Here is a 17,544-nt window from a genome sequence, read left to right on the forward strand (position 1 = left end):
GTACATCCTTTTGTTGTTTTTCTGATACTTATTTTTTGTTTTTAAAGGTAGATTGGTTCATAAAACCTTCCTATTATATTTGCTCCAATATACAATGTAATATAATCCTACGCTTTGCTCATTGTATCTATATAAACACGGAGGTGAAATAATATTTAAGATGAATACATGTACGAACATGTATGTGTATACGGATTCGCATCAGATACAAAAAATAATTTGTACGATGGTATTTGTTGTTATGATATTTCGATTGTATACGTCTGAAAATAGACGTTTTATGAAGTTGGTCAAATAGGTCTTAAGAATTACGTTACAGTTAACGTTTGCTTCACACCTGGACCTCTCATACTTCCCACAATGACGTCCACTTTGAACGATAGTTGTTTGATAAGCCGCAACTGAGACGTGCGTGTACATGTATTTGAATTGTGTTTGACTTCAAGTCAATGTAGTGTGCTTATGAATTTGGCTTGCTGTAGTCCTCTTTTTACACGAAAAAAATTCGGAAATTTGTAAAGTTATAATGCTTTGATTAAACTGATTATTAACACGTAGTTAAATTTGATACGTATTGCTGTTGAGTACTCCAATTTGCACGGTTATGAAATAAATGTTTTGAACAAAATAATTTTGTCAAATGCGTATTATTTTGGTTGTTTTTTTTTAACGTTTTTTTGTTGTTGTTTCTTTTTTGGTTATACATGTACATGTACAATGAAAAACAGAGGGCTTCTTGGTTTTAACATAATTTTTACAATGTAATATTCGCAGAGATAAAACGAACTGTCAACACGTACTCTATAAAAGTACATGTGTGTGATTTTTTTACAATTGATCGCGCTATTGAATTCAAATAATGTTGACTATTATGTAGTATATAGCACGTACACACTCTTGGTTCAAACGTCACAATAAACGTGACAGGCAAAATTATAACAAACATTTCTTGCCTAGGCTTAGTTCAGTTGATTTCTTCCTCCGTGGCTGTACAAAATGCACGAGAGTCAACGTTGTAAATGTGTTGAAAAGGAAGTATTGGGATGCATCACTTATACGTAAATAGTTGCTGGGTATTTTATGTATTAATATCGCATTGTATGTTTCATTCATTTTTTGGTTTGTTTACTATTACAAGTATCTCATTAGGCGTACAATGAGTATCTTTATGTATTATGCGGACACGCATTATTTCAATTTTTACTTTCCCTTTAAATATGGTGTACTTGTATCATGGAGCAAGCTTGTATCCAGTACATAGGGGCCTACAATCATACATAAAATCCTACAATACGAAAATACGTTCTTTGATTTTGTTCATTAATATGATTAAATTAATTACAAGCCACATCATGGGTATTTACTGTATACGTATACTATATAAATAATCCCACACAACAAACAATGGTACGTTCCTTTAATTATTTGCATTTACGCAAGCCCCTCCGCCAGTCACACTCCCCCGTGCTGAATGGTAGATTCCCGTTGCTCATTTTATGCTAATGAGGGTCACGTGGGGCCAAATCCGGCTTTCTGATTGGTCGAGAGCCCGTCAAAAACGGGCAGAATTACCTGGTTAGACGGGCTTCACTACTTATATATAAGTGTAAATGGAACTGGTTCAGAGCATTTCGACTAGAATTTTGAGGCAAGAAGGGTTTATGCTTCACTCTGTTATCTCGACCGACAGTAGACCATGACGTGTTTCCTAGTAACACTGACAGTAACACTAACACAGTAGTGTAGTAGTGCGACCAGGAAATGCGGCGTTGACAAAATGCATCTTATTATTAATTCGGATTATTAATTTGTTATTACGGATTATTTAATTCGTTATTACGGATTATTAATTCGTTATTACGGATTATTTAATTCGTTATTACGGATTATTTAATTCGTTATTACGGATTATTTAATTCGTTATTACGGATTATTTAATTCGTTATTACGGAATATTAATTCGTTATTACGGATTAATTAATTCGTTATTACGGATTATTAATTCGTTATGACGGATTATTTAATTTGTTATTACGGATTATTAATTCGTTATAACGGGTTATTAATTCGTTATTACGGATTATTAATTCGCTATTACGGATTATTAATTCGTTTTAACGGATTATTAATTCGTTATTACCGTTATTACGGATTATTAATTCGTTATTACGAAATAAATCTTGTACTCACACATACGTGATCAGTAATGCACTGATAGCTGGATAGGGTTTAATCAAAATGCAAAATTTCGGGAACAAATATCATCGACCCTGATCACAGAATGGCCGGTCTTAAGTTTTGCCCCCCCCCCCCCCCGAAAGGAAAACAAAGAGAAAAAAAGGAAAGAAAAAGAGGCGCGATGTAATATTGCTGTAAATTTAATGGGTTGGAGGGGGGAATGTCCCTGTCCCCTCTAAACAATTATGTTGAGAAATATGTTTTTCCCCCTCTTGGAAAAAAAATGTAATCCGTAATAACGAATTAATAATGATCCGTAATAACGAATTAATAATGCGTAATAACGAATTAATCATCCGTAATAACGAATTAATAATCCGTAATAACGAATGAATAATCATTTATAACGAATTAATAATCCGTAATAACGAATTAGTAATCCGTAATAACGAATTAATAATCCGTAATAACGAATTAAATAATCCGTAATAACGAATTAATAATCCGTAATAACGAATTAAATAATCTGTGACATAATAGGATGGAACGCCGTATTATCGCGGTACTTATCACGTTTCTCGTTCGGATTACAGATTGCCCTCTAACATTCCCGAATTGTCCTGTCTTTTGTGTAGTACTCTTCCTTTTCAAATTGATATAAAAAATCCGACAGCGGTGTGGTTTATTCCGTGTACGATGCCTGTGAAAATAGACATGCTCGGAGTGTGCGAACGGAGGTGGACTATATTATCGCGGTATGCGGGAAGTGGTTTTTATAAAGATCTCAACTTTTTTTTCATAGTTAATGTTTTACCAAAACATCCCCTGAATAAAGTCTGATATTTTCCCCGTAACGTTCAAGTTGATTAAAGACTATATAGCCCTGCAGGATGATTTCTTAAAACCCTGCCTTTCCCCGAAAGGAGAACAAAAATATAGGGGGCGAGTTGACCTGACACCCTTTCATGGGGGGGGGGGGGCATTTTTAAAGGATTCACTGTCTCCTTCGAAATGAAATTGGAAAATCACACCAAAATAAATTTCTCTGCTAGCTTGCTAACTTTGTAACGGGTAGGTAAACTCAAGATTTATGAACAGAAATATTTTAGGACCTCGTAATTAGGGGGCCGCGCATGTTAAGTGACGTAAACAATACATGTACTGTCACCGTACTGTTCTAGGCCTGGGATAGTCCTATAAATGTGTCTCAAAATATCGGACTTCCACAGTATAATTATTTTCTATATAAATCATAAAGGCTCTCCTGATCTGGGTGATATCCAAAACTGCTGAACTATAACTTCAAATATTGAAAGTGTAGGACTTTTGTTCCCTAAATATGGCGGTTTAACTATTATTATTAACTGATTTATTGGTACAGTGTACAACATAAATTAGAAAGATGAAATAACAAAACTCTAAAATTGTTATATTCCTTCCAAGTTTATTTTATTTACATTGTAGTACATGATCAAGCATGAAAGTTGGACACTTATCTTGGCTGTTTAAACTTTCTGACACAATCTTTTAAAAAGGGAAAAATAAACAAACAAAATACATGAAAGTTGAAGTTACATCATGTTATTTTGAAGTGACATACAGCAAACAATATGATACATCTGGCATGGTAAAAATATTCAAATGGCATTCGTTACTTTTTTCTGGTAAGAAACATTTGCATATTTGCTTTCAATGCAACTTTTTTGTAGTGTTATTTAGAAATTGCACCCAAAAAGAGATTCTACTGAAAAAAAAACACCATTAAATCAAATAAACATACCTTAAGTACTGCAGTCTCTCACAAAAGTCTTATACATGTACTTAATAAAAAAGTACTTGTTTCACTTAGCACATGTTTGTACCACATTGAAAGCAAATGAAAAATACCAACATCTTATTTTCTGAGCTAAATCACCATCGAATTTGCAAATACAATGACATTTTATTTTTAAAAAAAAATCATCGTTCTTAAGTGCATAAGATATTTCACAATAACGTTTCAAAACAAATATTTTAAGGTGTAAAAATATATATATTTATTGTATTGTATTACATTAATATCGTTTTATGAATACAAAATGCTACATGAGAAAATGCAAAATTTATATTTTAGAGTTACATGTATTGTCATGCTTCAGTTACCATTATGTAAAAGGGCGACACAACTCAACTTTTCACAAGTTATAGAAAATTGATACAGCAATGAACTAAACTCGGATATCCCTGATCTTCCCTGACATAACATGTGAGGATTGTGTACTTTGAAACTCCTGGACCCAGTTACACAGAACTGCTACACAGCAAATATTGCTCGGCAGTATGTGCTTATTAAAAAAAAAGTTGATTACCAGTCACAAGCAAGAATCACAGCGAGACACTGGCTGGTAGCATGTTTGTTTGGTTGGTTTTCTTTCTCTCTTTTTCTGTGCTTTTCCAAGCATGTGGTCTCCATTCGTAGCAAATCTGTGTGCTGAGCACGCCAATAAAAAGAACATTGACTCCGATCGTCATTGGCAAAAAGTAGGGATATTTCAGAAGCATCGCATTTGGTAAAAATTACGAATAGCATTCCACAAACTAACCCAATGTCTAATCCTGTATAGGACACACAGGACAGAATTTTGAAGTACATAGTTACAAAGACACTTGTTTAGGAAATCCTTCATCACAGACATAACACTTGGAACATGCTGCCAACATGTTTCATGTTACAAAGAGAATTATATCAAACAACCCAAATGCGCTTCTTGGCACGCCTAGTGACATTTCCTTCCTTCTGAACTGACCCAACCCAGTGAAATGTTCAGTTCATTAACTTGCAACCTCTCGTGATCATGTCGGGACTCGGATAAGTTAAGAAAGTCGTGGCAATATGGATTGCATACTAACATAATTATGTACATTCCTCTTATTTAGCATCATCCTATTGTTCTGTACAGCACACTAGGGAATACGTGCCCTCGGTATGTGGTAGGGGCAGTTCTATTTAAAAGAGGGCGCAATAATCAACAGCCATTGTCTACCTGTTATAGTATACAAATAATGAATGTTTGTGAGTGCAATGGTAAGAATAATTTCGTGAGGTGACAGATGAAATGTTTCATTCCATGAGGCGAAGCCGAGTGGAATAGAACATTTCATCCGTCACCGAATGAAATTATTCTTTCCATTGCACGAACATGAAACATTCATTATTTGTTTTATATAACACCTGAATAAAACCACGTCATCTGATTGGATGACTTTTAATAGCCTATTTATTCAGGTTAAAAACTGTTCATACTTTGTGGAAATGTGAATGTGAGAGAAATATGATATCACAAAAAATTCTCAAACAAAATCCACTGGCATTGACAAATGTTCAACTTCTGTGAATTTACAGAGTGAAGTCGCCCAATGATGTCACGAATCTGCAGTTGCATTAAATTCTGCACGGAGTATGAGTCACCATTTAGTAAGCTTGGCTGGAAGTGCTTGCAAGTCAAAGTAAAAAGATAGTTCCAAGACTGCTAACCCTTTTAGCCCAAGCATTTCCCTGCTAATTACAGCGCAAAAAGCCACATCTTTTACTATCTTACAATTTCAATCTGTGTCTCGCATACAACGTACACGTACATCTGTACCAGAAAGACGGTTATTCTACTTGTAGATTCAACTATGATATTGAGCTACACTAAAACTGTGACAGGACTGAGTACACATCCTAACTAGTTCATTTCCAATACACATACAAAACAAAACAATGGCAATCTTTGCATAATTAATTACAGCAGTTTTACATACGGATATTGGAGTAACCGACTGTGTACACCCGTTCCGATATTTGGCTTTCTGTATTACTGATATAGTTACAATATTGTACAAGGCACAGAATAAAAGATTGGTCGCACCATTTAAAAGGTAAAAAGTTGTACGAGAGTAAAGACCAACTGCCATTAAGACTGTGATCAGGCAAGGTATATGAGATATGCCAGAGTTGTTAATCAGAAGTTAATGCACAAGGCATGACACAAGTAACCACGTATAGACAATGCAAAGGAATGCCATTTGTCCTAGTTCATTGGAAAAGCTTGTCACTTGACTTAAAACTGGATGGTTTGTGATTGGCATGTTAGCAACTCTGTTCTTTGCAAGGTACAGCAACACACATCTGAGTTGGAAAAACAATAAAAACATTTCAAATGAAGTACATGTGAACTTTCCAGTACAACAAAAATTCTTGGTTACATTTAATTTGTTATTATTCTGAGTACTGCGGTCAAAAGCATAAAACACCATACATGCAAAGAGGTAATAACCTCATTACCCAATTTTTGAAGAAGTACTTTGCCTTCTTAAAGAGAACAGTTATAAGTACTTTTGTTAAATCTGTGTAGTTTGCTGGCAAATCTCTATTTTCTGCTTGATACAAGCACATATTGGAGAATTTTGTATCTTATTTACAACTATTAAATGCTAAAATTATGTAGCCGCCTACAAAACAATTGCTGAAAGCACAACAAACTGAACTTAAAATATCAAGCTCCCGTTCTCAGACAGGAAAACATGATCACTATTAAGCATGGCAGTGATTTCAAAATCATAAAAATCAAAATTGCAACCATTTAAGGGCAATATAAATGCTCTAATCATTTCCAAATAAATCTGGCAGCTTTGCTTATAAGTATCATTGCAAATTGTGCATCTTTGGGTTTGCATGTCTCCCAACATAATGTTAAGTGGTAGTCATTTATTTACAGTTGAATATTATGTACACAACTTTACTTAACCCCTTCTCACTGACTGAAAGCTATAGAGTACCAGAGTGAATACATCACGTGCACAATTGTGTGTGTAAAAGACATTAGCGTGTGATTCAGCCCGTAAACCAACATGTGCGCACACACTCCATTCGTTCACTACACTCCACTCATGCACTACACTTCCCGGTTCAAAATGACGTCAGACTTTGGTACTCTATAGCCGCAGACCAGTAGTATGCCGACATATGCCGTCTGTGGGCAGCTGCTACTGTGCAGTGCCCCTACTACTGCTACTGCCCAGAGGCTACTGGGCAGTGAGGCATAAAAACCCAGTGACAAGGGGTTAAATCAGGAAAATAGAGACAAGGTAAAATACATGTATGGACTCTGTGGATAAACAGTATTTTGTGACCTCTTTTGACAGCCCGGTCGCTGTGACACACCGCATGCGTGCACTGGTTTGAGCACGTATGGTGCGAAGTACGCACAACAAATTCGATTCTGGATGAGCACACTCCTGTGCTGTCTTCGCGTGAGCATCAGACGTCTTACGCAATGCGTTCAAGAGTCCCTGCAGTGGTCTTCCCCGACTCTCCCTTTGTATTACCAGTGATGACGGGGTACTAGTGCACAGGGTCAGTAACTATGGTAGATTCCCCCAAAACCGAATCCTTGTTAAATGGCACCAGTACTGTAGAGCCAGCTTACATATAACTGACATCCCAACCTTTGATATTTGGATTTTGCCATTCACCAGCGTAACTTTATAAGTACTGTGCAGCTTAGGACTTGTGAACAAAAAAATTCACAAAGTTACTTCAATGGGCTCGACCCAATTTTGCTGGTGTGCGAAGAATGTGGTTTGTTGAGCGAGTACTTTGAATTAGCGGGAGAAAACGAGTGAATGACAAATGAACAAATCTTTGCAGCAGGACATAGACTCGGAAACTGTAATGGGAAATTTTCCAGTATACCTTTTTGACCAGTAACTCAACAAGCGTCAGTGCATAGAGGTTCATTCCTGCTGCCCCATGTTACATGTTAGTATGGACCAATCAGGGTACGTGATCACTGTACATGTACACCCACAAAGCCCCCTTCAATGGAGATTGCACAAAGCAACTGCCCTGTGTCGGATTGCCTGAGCAATAGCTTACACAGTGCTTTTGCCATTGACAGGGGCCTCCGTGATAGCTTGCAAGGTGGTCTATATATGCTGCCGAAGGCGTGACTTCACTCGGAGGTCATTCCAGTGCAACCATGGTTATCAGTTCAAGCAAACTGCTAGTGGCCAACATGAACACAGTCGTCTGGGAAGCAAAATACGTGCGACTGCCATTGTAATGGTGCGGTGACAAGTAGGGTATAATATTGTGACCATGTGTGTTGAATGTGCATGTAATGTGTCATTAAAGCTACAGTCCATTATTTGCAGCTATACGAAAAGAAACTGGTATAATTATTGTTGAAAAAACATACTTGGTTGAAAGATAGTAAGGGGACTAAACTCCCTGTGAAATTATTCTTTCTGGCAAGCTGTCATTTTGAAGTAATCAATGAAAGAAGGCCTTTCCAACGGTGCTTTGTAAGACGCATCGTAGGAAATTTAAATTAGTAGTTCGTTTTGTTATTCGGCGAATTGCGCGCGCAAGCATTGGCACGACGCACACGCACGCGCGGTTGCTATAATTCGTTGGATCAGTGCGCAGAATGTGTCTCGGACACTGAATTCAGGCCCAGTTCAAAACATGATTCAGCAACTTTTGATTTGAAATTGAGATCCTAGAATGCTGTTTTTAGTCTCGGAATATACAGCTGAAGCTGAGCTGAAACTTCATCAGGTTAGTTGTTCAGTACCCTTCTTTAGATTTTGAGCACTTTTGTTGCTTCAAACGAACAAAATGCACAACTTACAAATGATGGACTATATCTTTAAGGAATGCGCATGACCTGGGGAGGAGGTGATGTCACCCTTCGTCAGCGTATAAATGTCAGACTCGGGGAAAAAGGAGTGACACAACATGCAGGTACAACAAAAAAAGCTTGCTTAAACTTACAGGATAAACCTAAGACTTCCTAAGTACTGTGCTGGGGAGATTACATGTATAACATTAACCCGTCCAGTGAACTGTCCGATGACAAGTGATAGATACAATACATGTACAACACTAAACTGAAAATCTATTAATGCTACTGTACATGATGCCTGCACTGCTGCGTAAGTGCAGCTTGGGTATCAAAAAGCTACAACACCTATCGTGTTTTTTTTGGTATTTTTTTTTTTTTTTTTTTTTCCTCTGTTTTTTTTTCCCTACAGGATGAAACTTGACTTAAATTCTTCAATTCATTCGATTCAGATTAAAATTTTATTATAAAATTACTTTTTAAAGAAAAAAACATCATATAAAAATTGCTTAAAAATATATACATTTTTACCCCATAAAAAAAAGTCTTGTTCTTGTCTAGCTTGTCTTTGGGCACTGCCAGTAGTGAATATAGCAAACTCTTTGTGCACTGCCATCATCTCCCGAACACCTACAACGATAAGTGATGGCTGAGCCTGTTGTGTCCACCATCAAGTTGGCTAAAGTTCCACCAGTGGTTGCACACGCTACTCCAGTGATGATCTTATCCTAAGCACAAAAAGAGGAGAAAGAAGCACGGACTATGGTAAATTTTAACTTTCTTCTCAGAAGCACATTTCTTTTACAGATACCCCCTTTGAGGCTGGTGTTCCAGAGTCGAATAACGCCAAATCTTTCTTAAGATTTGAATTTCCAGCATCTTGTCAACAGGAAATTTGTGCATAAAGTTTGCCCATTTGAAAACCAAAATGTACTAGGGTGGACCCGAGTCACTTCTTACACCATTCAGTTCATCGCAAAACTGGTACTCCAGACTGAAACTTGTGTTAGGGACAAGACCAAAAACATTTTTCCCGTCCTGATGCGTCCGAACGGGAAGGAACGCCCCTATTCTTCATATTCTTCCCGTTCCCATTCTGCACACATTCCTGTTTGCATCAATACAGTAGCACAGTCATGGTGCGTGTGCACGTTTTGTGATGTACACTTGAACTCCCTTGAACGACGGGGCGCATCACTTAACATAACAAATGCACAGTACAATAGAGCACAAGCATATTTGTTGGCAAACACAGAATTTGCTGACAGGTGGATGATTTTGCCGGCAAGATCACCTAATTGCAAGGGGGGGGGGAGGTGGTGGGTAAAGGACACAGGAACTAGTAAATGTTAAGGTCCCAATAGATCACGTACCGATGGTGTAGTGACCAGCCGGCTGAAGGTGGCACCTACAGAAGTGTCAGTTGAGGTAGAGAATTCCTGGTGATCACACATGGAGAGGTCTCCTGCCCCCGGCTGGCCTGGTGGGCCTTGCTGTCCCGGCGCCCCGTCCGTCCCGTTCAACCCCCGAGGGCCTTGCATCTTGCTGATGGTGTCCAGCTCGCCGTAAATGGTGCGGTTCACCTGTGACAGGTCCAGGTCAAACTTTTGCCGGAGGTTGGATATTTCTTGCTCCGCAGTGCTGATCTGTTGCACGTACCAACAAAACAGAGAGCAATGAGAAAGTTTGGTGAAACCACTACAGCATACAAATATAACATGGTTTGAGGGTGGACAGTCGATATTCGCTAGGTTGTCAACGTATCGACTGTCCACCCGAAATAAACCATGTTCCATTGTATATTTGTTTTACAATGCCTCATACATATTCAGTTGCCAATTTTCCCGTTGCAGTATGCACCTCGCGGGCCTAAAATCTAAAAAACTTGTCCAGCTCACCAGAAGAATATTATTTGCTCAACCTCAGAAAATTTCAGTTCGTTTGCAATACAGTTACTACTGTTGTCAATACAGTTGTTTGTGGACATTTTTTTTTAGTACAGAACGCATCTTTTTTGTCCACAATACTCGCCAGTTCGGCATCATTGAGCTCGGAAAACGCTAATTAACATTTACGTGTGCAATCATCTTTTCGTGTGTAGCTAGGACGATGTTCGCGTGTGAGTACTTTACCCGAGCAACAGTTCCACGATTGCTTCGTAAAGCGCATGCGTCAGTCTACTTCACACGCGTATGTACCTTGTGCATGAATGGTCGCGTGCGTGCTTGGTAAACAGCAAAAATAGCATGGCACGTGATTGCAAATGGCCTGAGAATTCGGCTTTCGATCATGAATATATATGAGGTATAGTAACAAACTATGGTTATACATTTAGGTTAAGACATTTATGGTTAAGACATTTAGGGATTCTATCAACAATTTGCAGCTGACTTTTTTTGTTTTTAAGTGTCTTCTTTTTTTAAAGCTAATTACTTTAGACATTGACAGAGAAGGTTTGAATTTCAAACAGAAGTTACTTACAGCTGTGCTTTGTCCTGTGTTTGTGTTCTCATTGGTAGTGATGCGCATGCCCTGTCCAGCAACCAAGGCCGTAAGGCTCCTCATCTAAAGTTTGGGGAAAAATGCAAATGAAAACATGATTGAAATACTGGTGATGAATACTGGTTTCAGGCTGTATACCTGTAGGGAGCAGCAGGTAGGAACTGATGGGTGAAGGGAAATCAAGCCTAGCCAATTACAGCACCTGTACTAAATTGTATTACGATATGTTAAATCACTGATGAATCCAAAACACCACAGAGTGCTTGGGCGGCTTCAGACGCTACAGTGAGTAATTGGCAGGGCGCTTTGGGGCGGTAAAGGGACTAAAGTGTTTTTGTACATGTACATATGTAGAGGAGGAGTGGCTGGATTGAACTTTCCTTAATCCATCAAATTCAGCCGGAAACATTTTGGGGAATAGATTTAATGATAGTTTTTAAACTGGTAACAATATGTTGGGTCTGCTTATGTCTTAGACTTGGTGCCTAGTTGCTAATTGTACGGTACCGGTTACTGGCTCCACGCACGCAAAATATCGCTGCAATGCGCGTAGTCTGGTTCCCAGACCAAAAGATGCTCACTACTGATGTTCAATTACTGACTTGGCGAATACGTTTTCAATTTTGTACACAACATATGGGTGTATTTTGAATCGCTAGCGAATTCTATGTGAGCACTCTGATTGGTTCAAATTCCAGAACATGTTTTAAGCCGCAACGGCAGATCATTCTCATTGCTCCGAGGGTTTTTACTTTGTGATGTGTAACAATACAAAGTTCATTATTGGGCATACACGACTCAAATAAATCAACTACATGTATATCACAATAAATACATTTTATTTCTATACACAATTGACCAAGCTGAGTGAACTGGTCGTTAAAATGTCACCAGATCTGCAAACATGTCCCTGACGTATTGAGAAGAATTCACCATGTAACGGAATGAATGAGTCCTCTTTTTCATAGCGGTGCGCGATTGGATCTCACCCCAAAAATGCACTGCCTATGTATTGCGCTGCTTGCATACATGTAGGAACAACGATGCGAGAATGTCATCATCAAATCGTTAGATATGTCGCAATCCGGCCGATTACGTACTGGTCTTATACCAGCCGCGCCGATAGAGTTCAACTGAAGTTCACAGACAAATACGACTATCTAACGACTTGTCAACAAGTCTAGTTATGTCTGTGCTTTAGACACAACTCAACAACAGCCATGCACCCTATTGTTTACATTTGAAGCCGTGTGGCTTCGTTGTTATACATATCCTCATCTTAAGCCACTTTCCGCATGGATATTTTCAGTCCATTTTGTCTCCCTTGCACAGTGAGGCCTACAGGTTTGAATAGGCCCAAATATGCAAAGGACACTAAACAGACTAAAAATGCAAAAACGGTTTTAAACTACACGACATGCAACTTACCTGTATGTCTAGCTGCCTGGTGCTATTTTCTAAAGAGGTTGTCTGTGTACCAAGGAAAAATTAAAACACAGTCAAATAAAATGCTGTGTTGAATTCTGCATGTTAAGATGTCACAATTGTCCGCCTTCAAGTTTGTTTCGCAAAACACGCCCCCAAAATAGCACACATTCCTATACCAAAGGATGAATCTAAGGTGAACATGATGCAGGCAATCACATAAAAAGTTAAGCAGCTAATTTTTTTAAACTTGGAAAGGGCACCTATTGATGCTCACTGGGATATTTACATGTAATTAATCCAAGTTGCCTGATTAAATCATCAACTGATATCCTTTCTATTGGCATGAAGAATTGCAGTTAACTTTTGGGGCTTCTTTGGTAGAAACCTCCTTGAATCTTCCAAAATCTACTACCCTGTAGGGGCCCCAAATGACACATTCCTTGTGCTTCATACTTCCATGGGCCATTTAATCAAATCATCAAATCTTCCAAACCTCCACGGGGATATGACAGATTTTGGAGGGTTGAGGTTAAAGGGAAAATACAACATTTGCAAACATCAAAAAATAAAACTACCAAATCATTTTGAAATACCTTGCTGGACTGTTAGTGAATGACAGTGTAAAGCATCCTGTAAAATCATGGCACCTGGTATATAGTCATTTTCAAAAAAAGTGTTATTTTTGTATCAATTTCCAACGCTGATCGGCCGATCAGCGTTGGAAAAAACTGGCTTTTTTTTCAAATACTGGCCCCAATTGACCATCGCACTTGTTTTCAATCGATTACACACACTATGAACGGGTACAAGCCAGATAGACTGGTTCCCTGACCTTACAATTCCCCAATGTATGTAAACTGTTCTGTTTCTTCTTCAATGGAGTCAGGGAACCAGACTACAGGAAAATGATTGTTTTTCTTGGTTTTTAAAGCATTTTTGAACCCAAAACCTCAAAAAAGTCAGTGTAACTATATTTGCTATATATTTCCAACCCCCCAATTCCATCCATTTCTGAAAATTACAGCAAAAGCAAATGATGTATATTCCCTTCAATGAAAATCACTGCGGAAGACCAAAATGTACATTCACTTACTCTTCCCTTGGTGGCCTCCAAACTATTGATGGTATTAGACTGGGTAGCCTGGAGCAAAGCAACTGTTCCCGTGGGACCGTCCAGAGTAATGACCCTGCTTTCTAAACCATCAATCTGGGGGGTAATAGAACAGAAAAACAGCATGAAGTGAAATGAGAGAACACAGCAAGTTTCCTGAAGCCAGAGACTCATCTATGTCATGTTAGCCCTTTAGTTAACACACTGGCCATAGGCAGCGAGAACTGAAATTCATCTACAGCACCATACAGAAATGTTTGTAGGACTGGAGTCCATCTCGAGTCGCAATTTCGGTGACTCGGACTCGACTCAAAAAATGACCTTTTCTAAACGAAATTCTGATGTTCATTTTCTGAAAGTAACGTTAAAGCAACAAAGCAACGCAAAGAACGTTGAGCACACCAACCATACAGCACTACTCTCCAGGAAGTGTTTGTTATTAAAGGCGCCCTCCCTATTCCCACGACAGCACATCACTTTCACATCGTTTACATATACAAGTATGTGTGTCCACATCCATGCAGATCCATATCGTGCAAATGTAACCCAGACTCAGGTGTGAACAAAATGACTCAAGCTTCAGACTCGGACTTGACCCAAATGACTTGTGAGACTCGGGACTCGACTCAAGAGACTCAACTCATTGCCATACAGCCAGCAAAATCAACCATCTGTCGAAACAACAGTAATCCAATCAGTCACGTCATTTTAGTTGGGACAGCCACATTATTTGCCTCATAACACACATCTGACTAATTTCATGAAGGTACATGTACTTGTGTTTGGGATACCTGCCCCACAGCAAAGTGACATATTATGGGCACATAGTTCATGGACGATCCGTCACATTGTAGTCTTGCAAAAATGTCACTTCATGATGCACCCAACAAACTGTACAATGTCCGTTGACTGAACGATAATTCAGACAGACTAACCTTTATTGTATTCAAGGCTACTTTGGTACTCAGTGACGCATTGACTTCACTTCCCCCACCAAGCATGGTCTCTAGTGTACCAATCTGTAAACAAATAACAGAAAAACATGAAGATAAACAAATGTTATGTGCAATATGCTGTATCTGTGCACAAGATTGTGGGCAGCAGTTCAACATTTGTATTAAGTGGCCGTCAGCCCTGGATTTAATTTCTTCTACAACACTACATGGAAAATATACACAATATACCGGTACATGTATGATGATATACACACTTACTTAGCATGAGTTAGCAGCAGCATTTTAAATAAATCTCAGAACTGCATTTGTTTACAAGTTCACTCTACCGGTAGTTTTGCTGGACCAAGTCATACAATTCATTTCACTTCTTGTTTTTGCTGGTCGAGAGGGATCAACCTATAGTCCTTTGTGTGCTTGAGTGTCTGACTGACTCACTCACTGACTGCCTGTTAATTGTGAACGAGACTTGCTTTGGTCTCACATTGGCCCAAGAGTTTGAAATAGGATGACCAGTAAGATCAATGAATAGACAAATCCGGCGGTAACTATTTTCTGCGGTAGCGCAAGGCTGAGACGCGCTCAGGTAGTACACATGCACTCCAGGCTCCTTGACCAATAGTAATACCAAAATGCGCGCGTGCCTCGTCTTTAAGAACGCATGCAGCATGCACGCGTGAGTGTGACACCACCACAGTAAAAGCTTCTAATTGTGGTCAGCGGATTCCACTATAGGCTTTATTCATGAGTCGGCTATATTAAATTGAAAGCGAGGTAAAATCTTCATTTCTGGAATTTGCGAACAGAAATGAAAGCAATGAAATAAAGTTCATTACAAAGTAATTCCAGTCTGCTCTGATGATTAATTAGTTTAAACTTTGTGATTAAAACACACCGTAATGTTTTAAGCCTCATTTAAGAAAAAAAAATTGAAAGTGAGGCTTGGAACGCAGAAATAGTCTGGCACCATCCCATTCAACAGTCTACAATTTATAAAATACATTCAGGGAACATGATCAAAAATGGCTTCCCTGTGATGGGCTAAATCCATCCCACTGTGCAGGCCGCATGCATGAAGAGACTACCAGTGAATAATCATTCTGAATCCATTGAATGGAATTTTGTGCGCACTGGGAACAGCCTTACTAGATTTGCCTTGCCTTGGTATGTACAGGTTGGTTAAAAAAAAGGACACCCACTTTTGACAGCAATTTTCACCTACTTAATGAACGTATTTGATATATTTTTTCACATAGTGGTAAAGTATAGGCCTTTAACCATGCATGGTGAAAAAAAGCTTAGTAAAAGTCGCAAAAATAGTGATATTATGCTTATTTGAATACAACTCACCAAAATCAGTCTTGTCCACGGGTTATTCTATGTAAATTGGACGTTTTCATAGTTCATACAAATTAAAAAACCTTCCCACCAAAATATATTTTGCCCTGGTAACTTTTATTGAAGCTGTCCAGTTATTCATGTCAGTGTTAAGATCATCTACTCCATGAGCTGTTGGCTTAAGTTCATTGTTGCATAACATTACATAACATAATCAAATGTCATGCCCTTTCAATGTTAAGATGGGCTTCATTGTTAGCGCGTTTTTTTTCAAATGATAATGTTCAAGCATGCATTGGTGCATTTTGTGTTGAGAGCATTTCAATGCCTAAGAGAAAGGTGGTACCTTCATTTATATTTTGATGCTATTAAAGTAACACAACGAAAAGAACAAGAATTTGAAATAGCAATCCTTGTTTGAAGTGTGCTTATATTTTGCCTTCAAATAAAGCTCCGATAGCTGAGCTCAGTCAAGCGAAGGGAATGTATACCTCCGTGGACAAACAAGTTTCGCACATGAAATGTTCAAATTAGCATAGCTCAACAACAAAATGTGCAAATGCAACAATTTTTTCGTCACGTTTGCTTAAAGGCCAGTACTTTAATAGCTACTAATCGACAGTTAAAAGTAATTTTTAAAAATAGGTGAAATTGCTATCAAATGTGGGTGTCCTTTTTTTGTTAACCACCCTGTATCAGAGATGAAACTCGCATATGGCAAAAAAATCGGAAAATAGGCCGAACAAAATACGTGTCCGAAATCTAGGCCGCGCTGCAGTTACACATGTACATGCATGTACAATACACTTCATGCCCAATTTCCGGACACCAACTCCTGCTTTAGTTTCGATTCTAACAAAATTTTACGATGAAAAAAAATGGTCAGTGTTTTCATTGCATAAAATGCCTGAATTACGGTTAGAGTAATGGAGTCATCAATAAAGAAGTTCACTTCTTACTTGAAAAAGTCGAGGGAAAAGTCCGAAAGACAAGGGCACCGTTCATGGTGCTTCAATCATGTCCATGATTCAACCACACAACTCCACTACTCCACTTGCATTCTTACGTGGGGAAAAATCAGGCATTATCGTCTTTCTCTTCCAACAAATGCCAGTGAAATGTTTCGCTAAGGCTCTCTTCGCTATCCTTGAGATAATCATCACGATTTTTAAAGCATTGCATTTTGTACAACTAAATCTGAAACCTCAGAAAATCGCACAACATAATGATCTTATCCTCTGGATTGTTCACAAGGCCACCGGTTCCCGCTAGCAGACGGTACGGTGCGGTACGTACACCGGTACCATTGCATATATTCGCACGCACGTGCGACACAGTGATTTTTCCATGTCGCCTGTCAATGTTTAACCTTTTGTCCAGCCGGAGA

At 38.5% G+C, this 17,544-nt stretch overlaps 1 protein-coding gene across 2 annotated transcripts in view; it reads right to left on the bottom strand.

Moving 5' to 3' along the window:
• Window positions 1-9,197: 9,197 nt before the first annotated feature.
• The window catches only part of LOC119720243, a 41,125-nt gene continuing 32,778 nt past the window's right edge, over window positions 9,198-17,544 (bottom strand). For both annotated transcript variants that reach the window (XM_038189866.1, XM_038189875.1), the window contains 6 exons: window positions 14,802-14,885; window positions 13,849-13,962; window positions 12,756-12,797; window positions 11,307-11,390; window positions 10,199-10,471; window positions 9,198-9,553 (listed from right to left, as the gene is read on the bottom strand). In XM_038189866.1, the coding sequence (XP_038045794.1) occupies window positions 9,383-9,553; window positions 10,199-10,471; window positions 11,307-11,390; window positions 12,756-12,797; window positions 13,849-13,962; window positions 14,802-14,885 (768 nt within the window). In that variant the 3' untranslated portion in view covers window positions 9,198-9,382. The remainder of the gene's footprint in view (window positions 9,554-10,198; window positions 10,472-11,306; window positions 11,391-12,755; window positions 12,798-13,848; window positions 13,963-14,801; window positions 14,886-17,544) is intronic.

The sequence above is a fragment of the Patiria miniata genome, unplaced genomic scaffold (genome assembly GCF_015706575.1).
Source record: "Patiria miniata isolate m_02_andy unplaced genomic scaffold, ASM1570657v1 HiC_scaffold_13, whole genome shotgun sequence".
NCBI lineage: Eukaryota > Metazoa > Echinodermata > Asteroidea > Valvatida > Asterinidae > Patiria > Patiria miniata.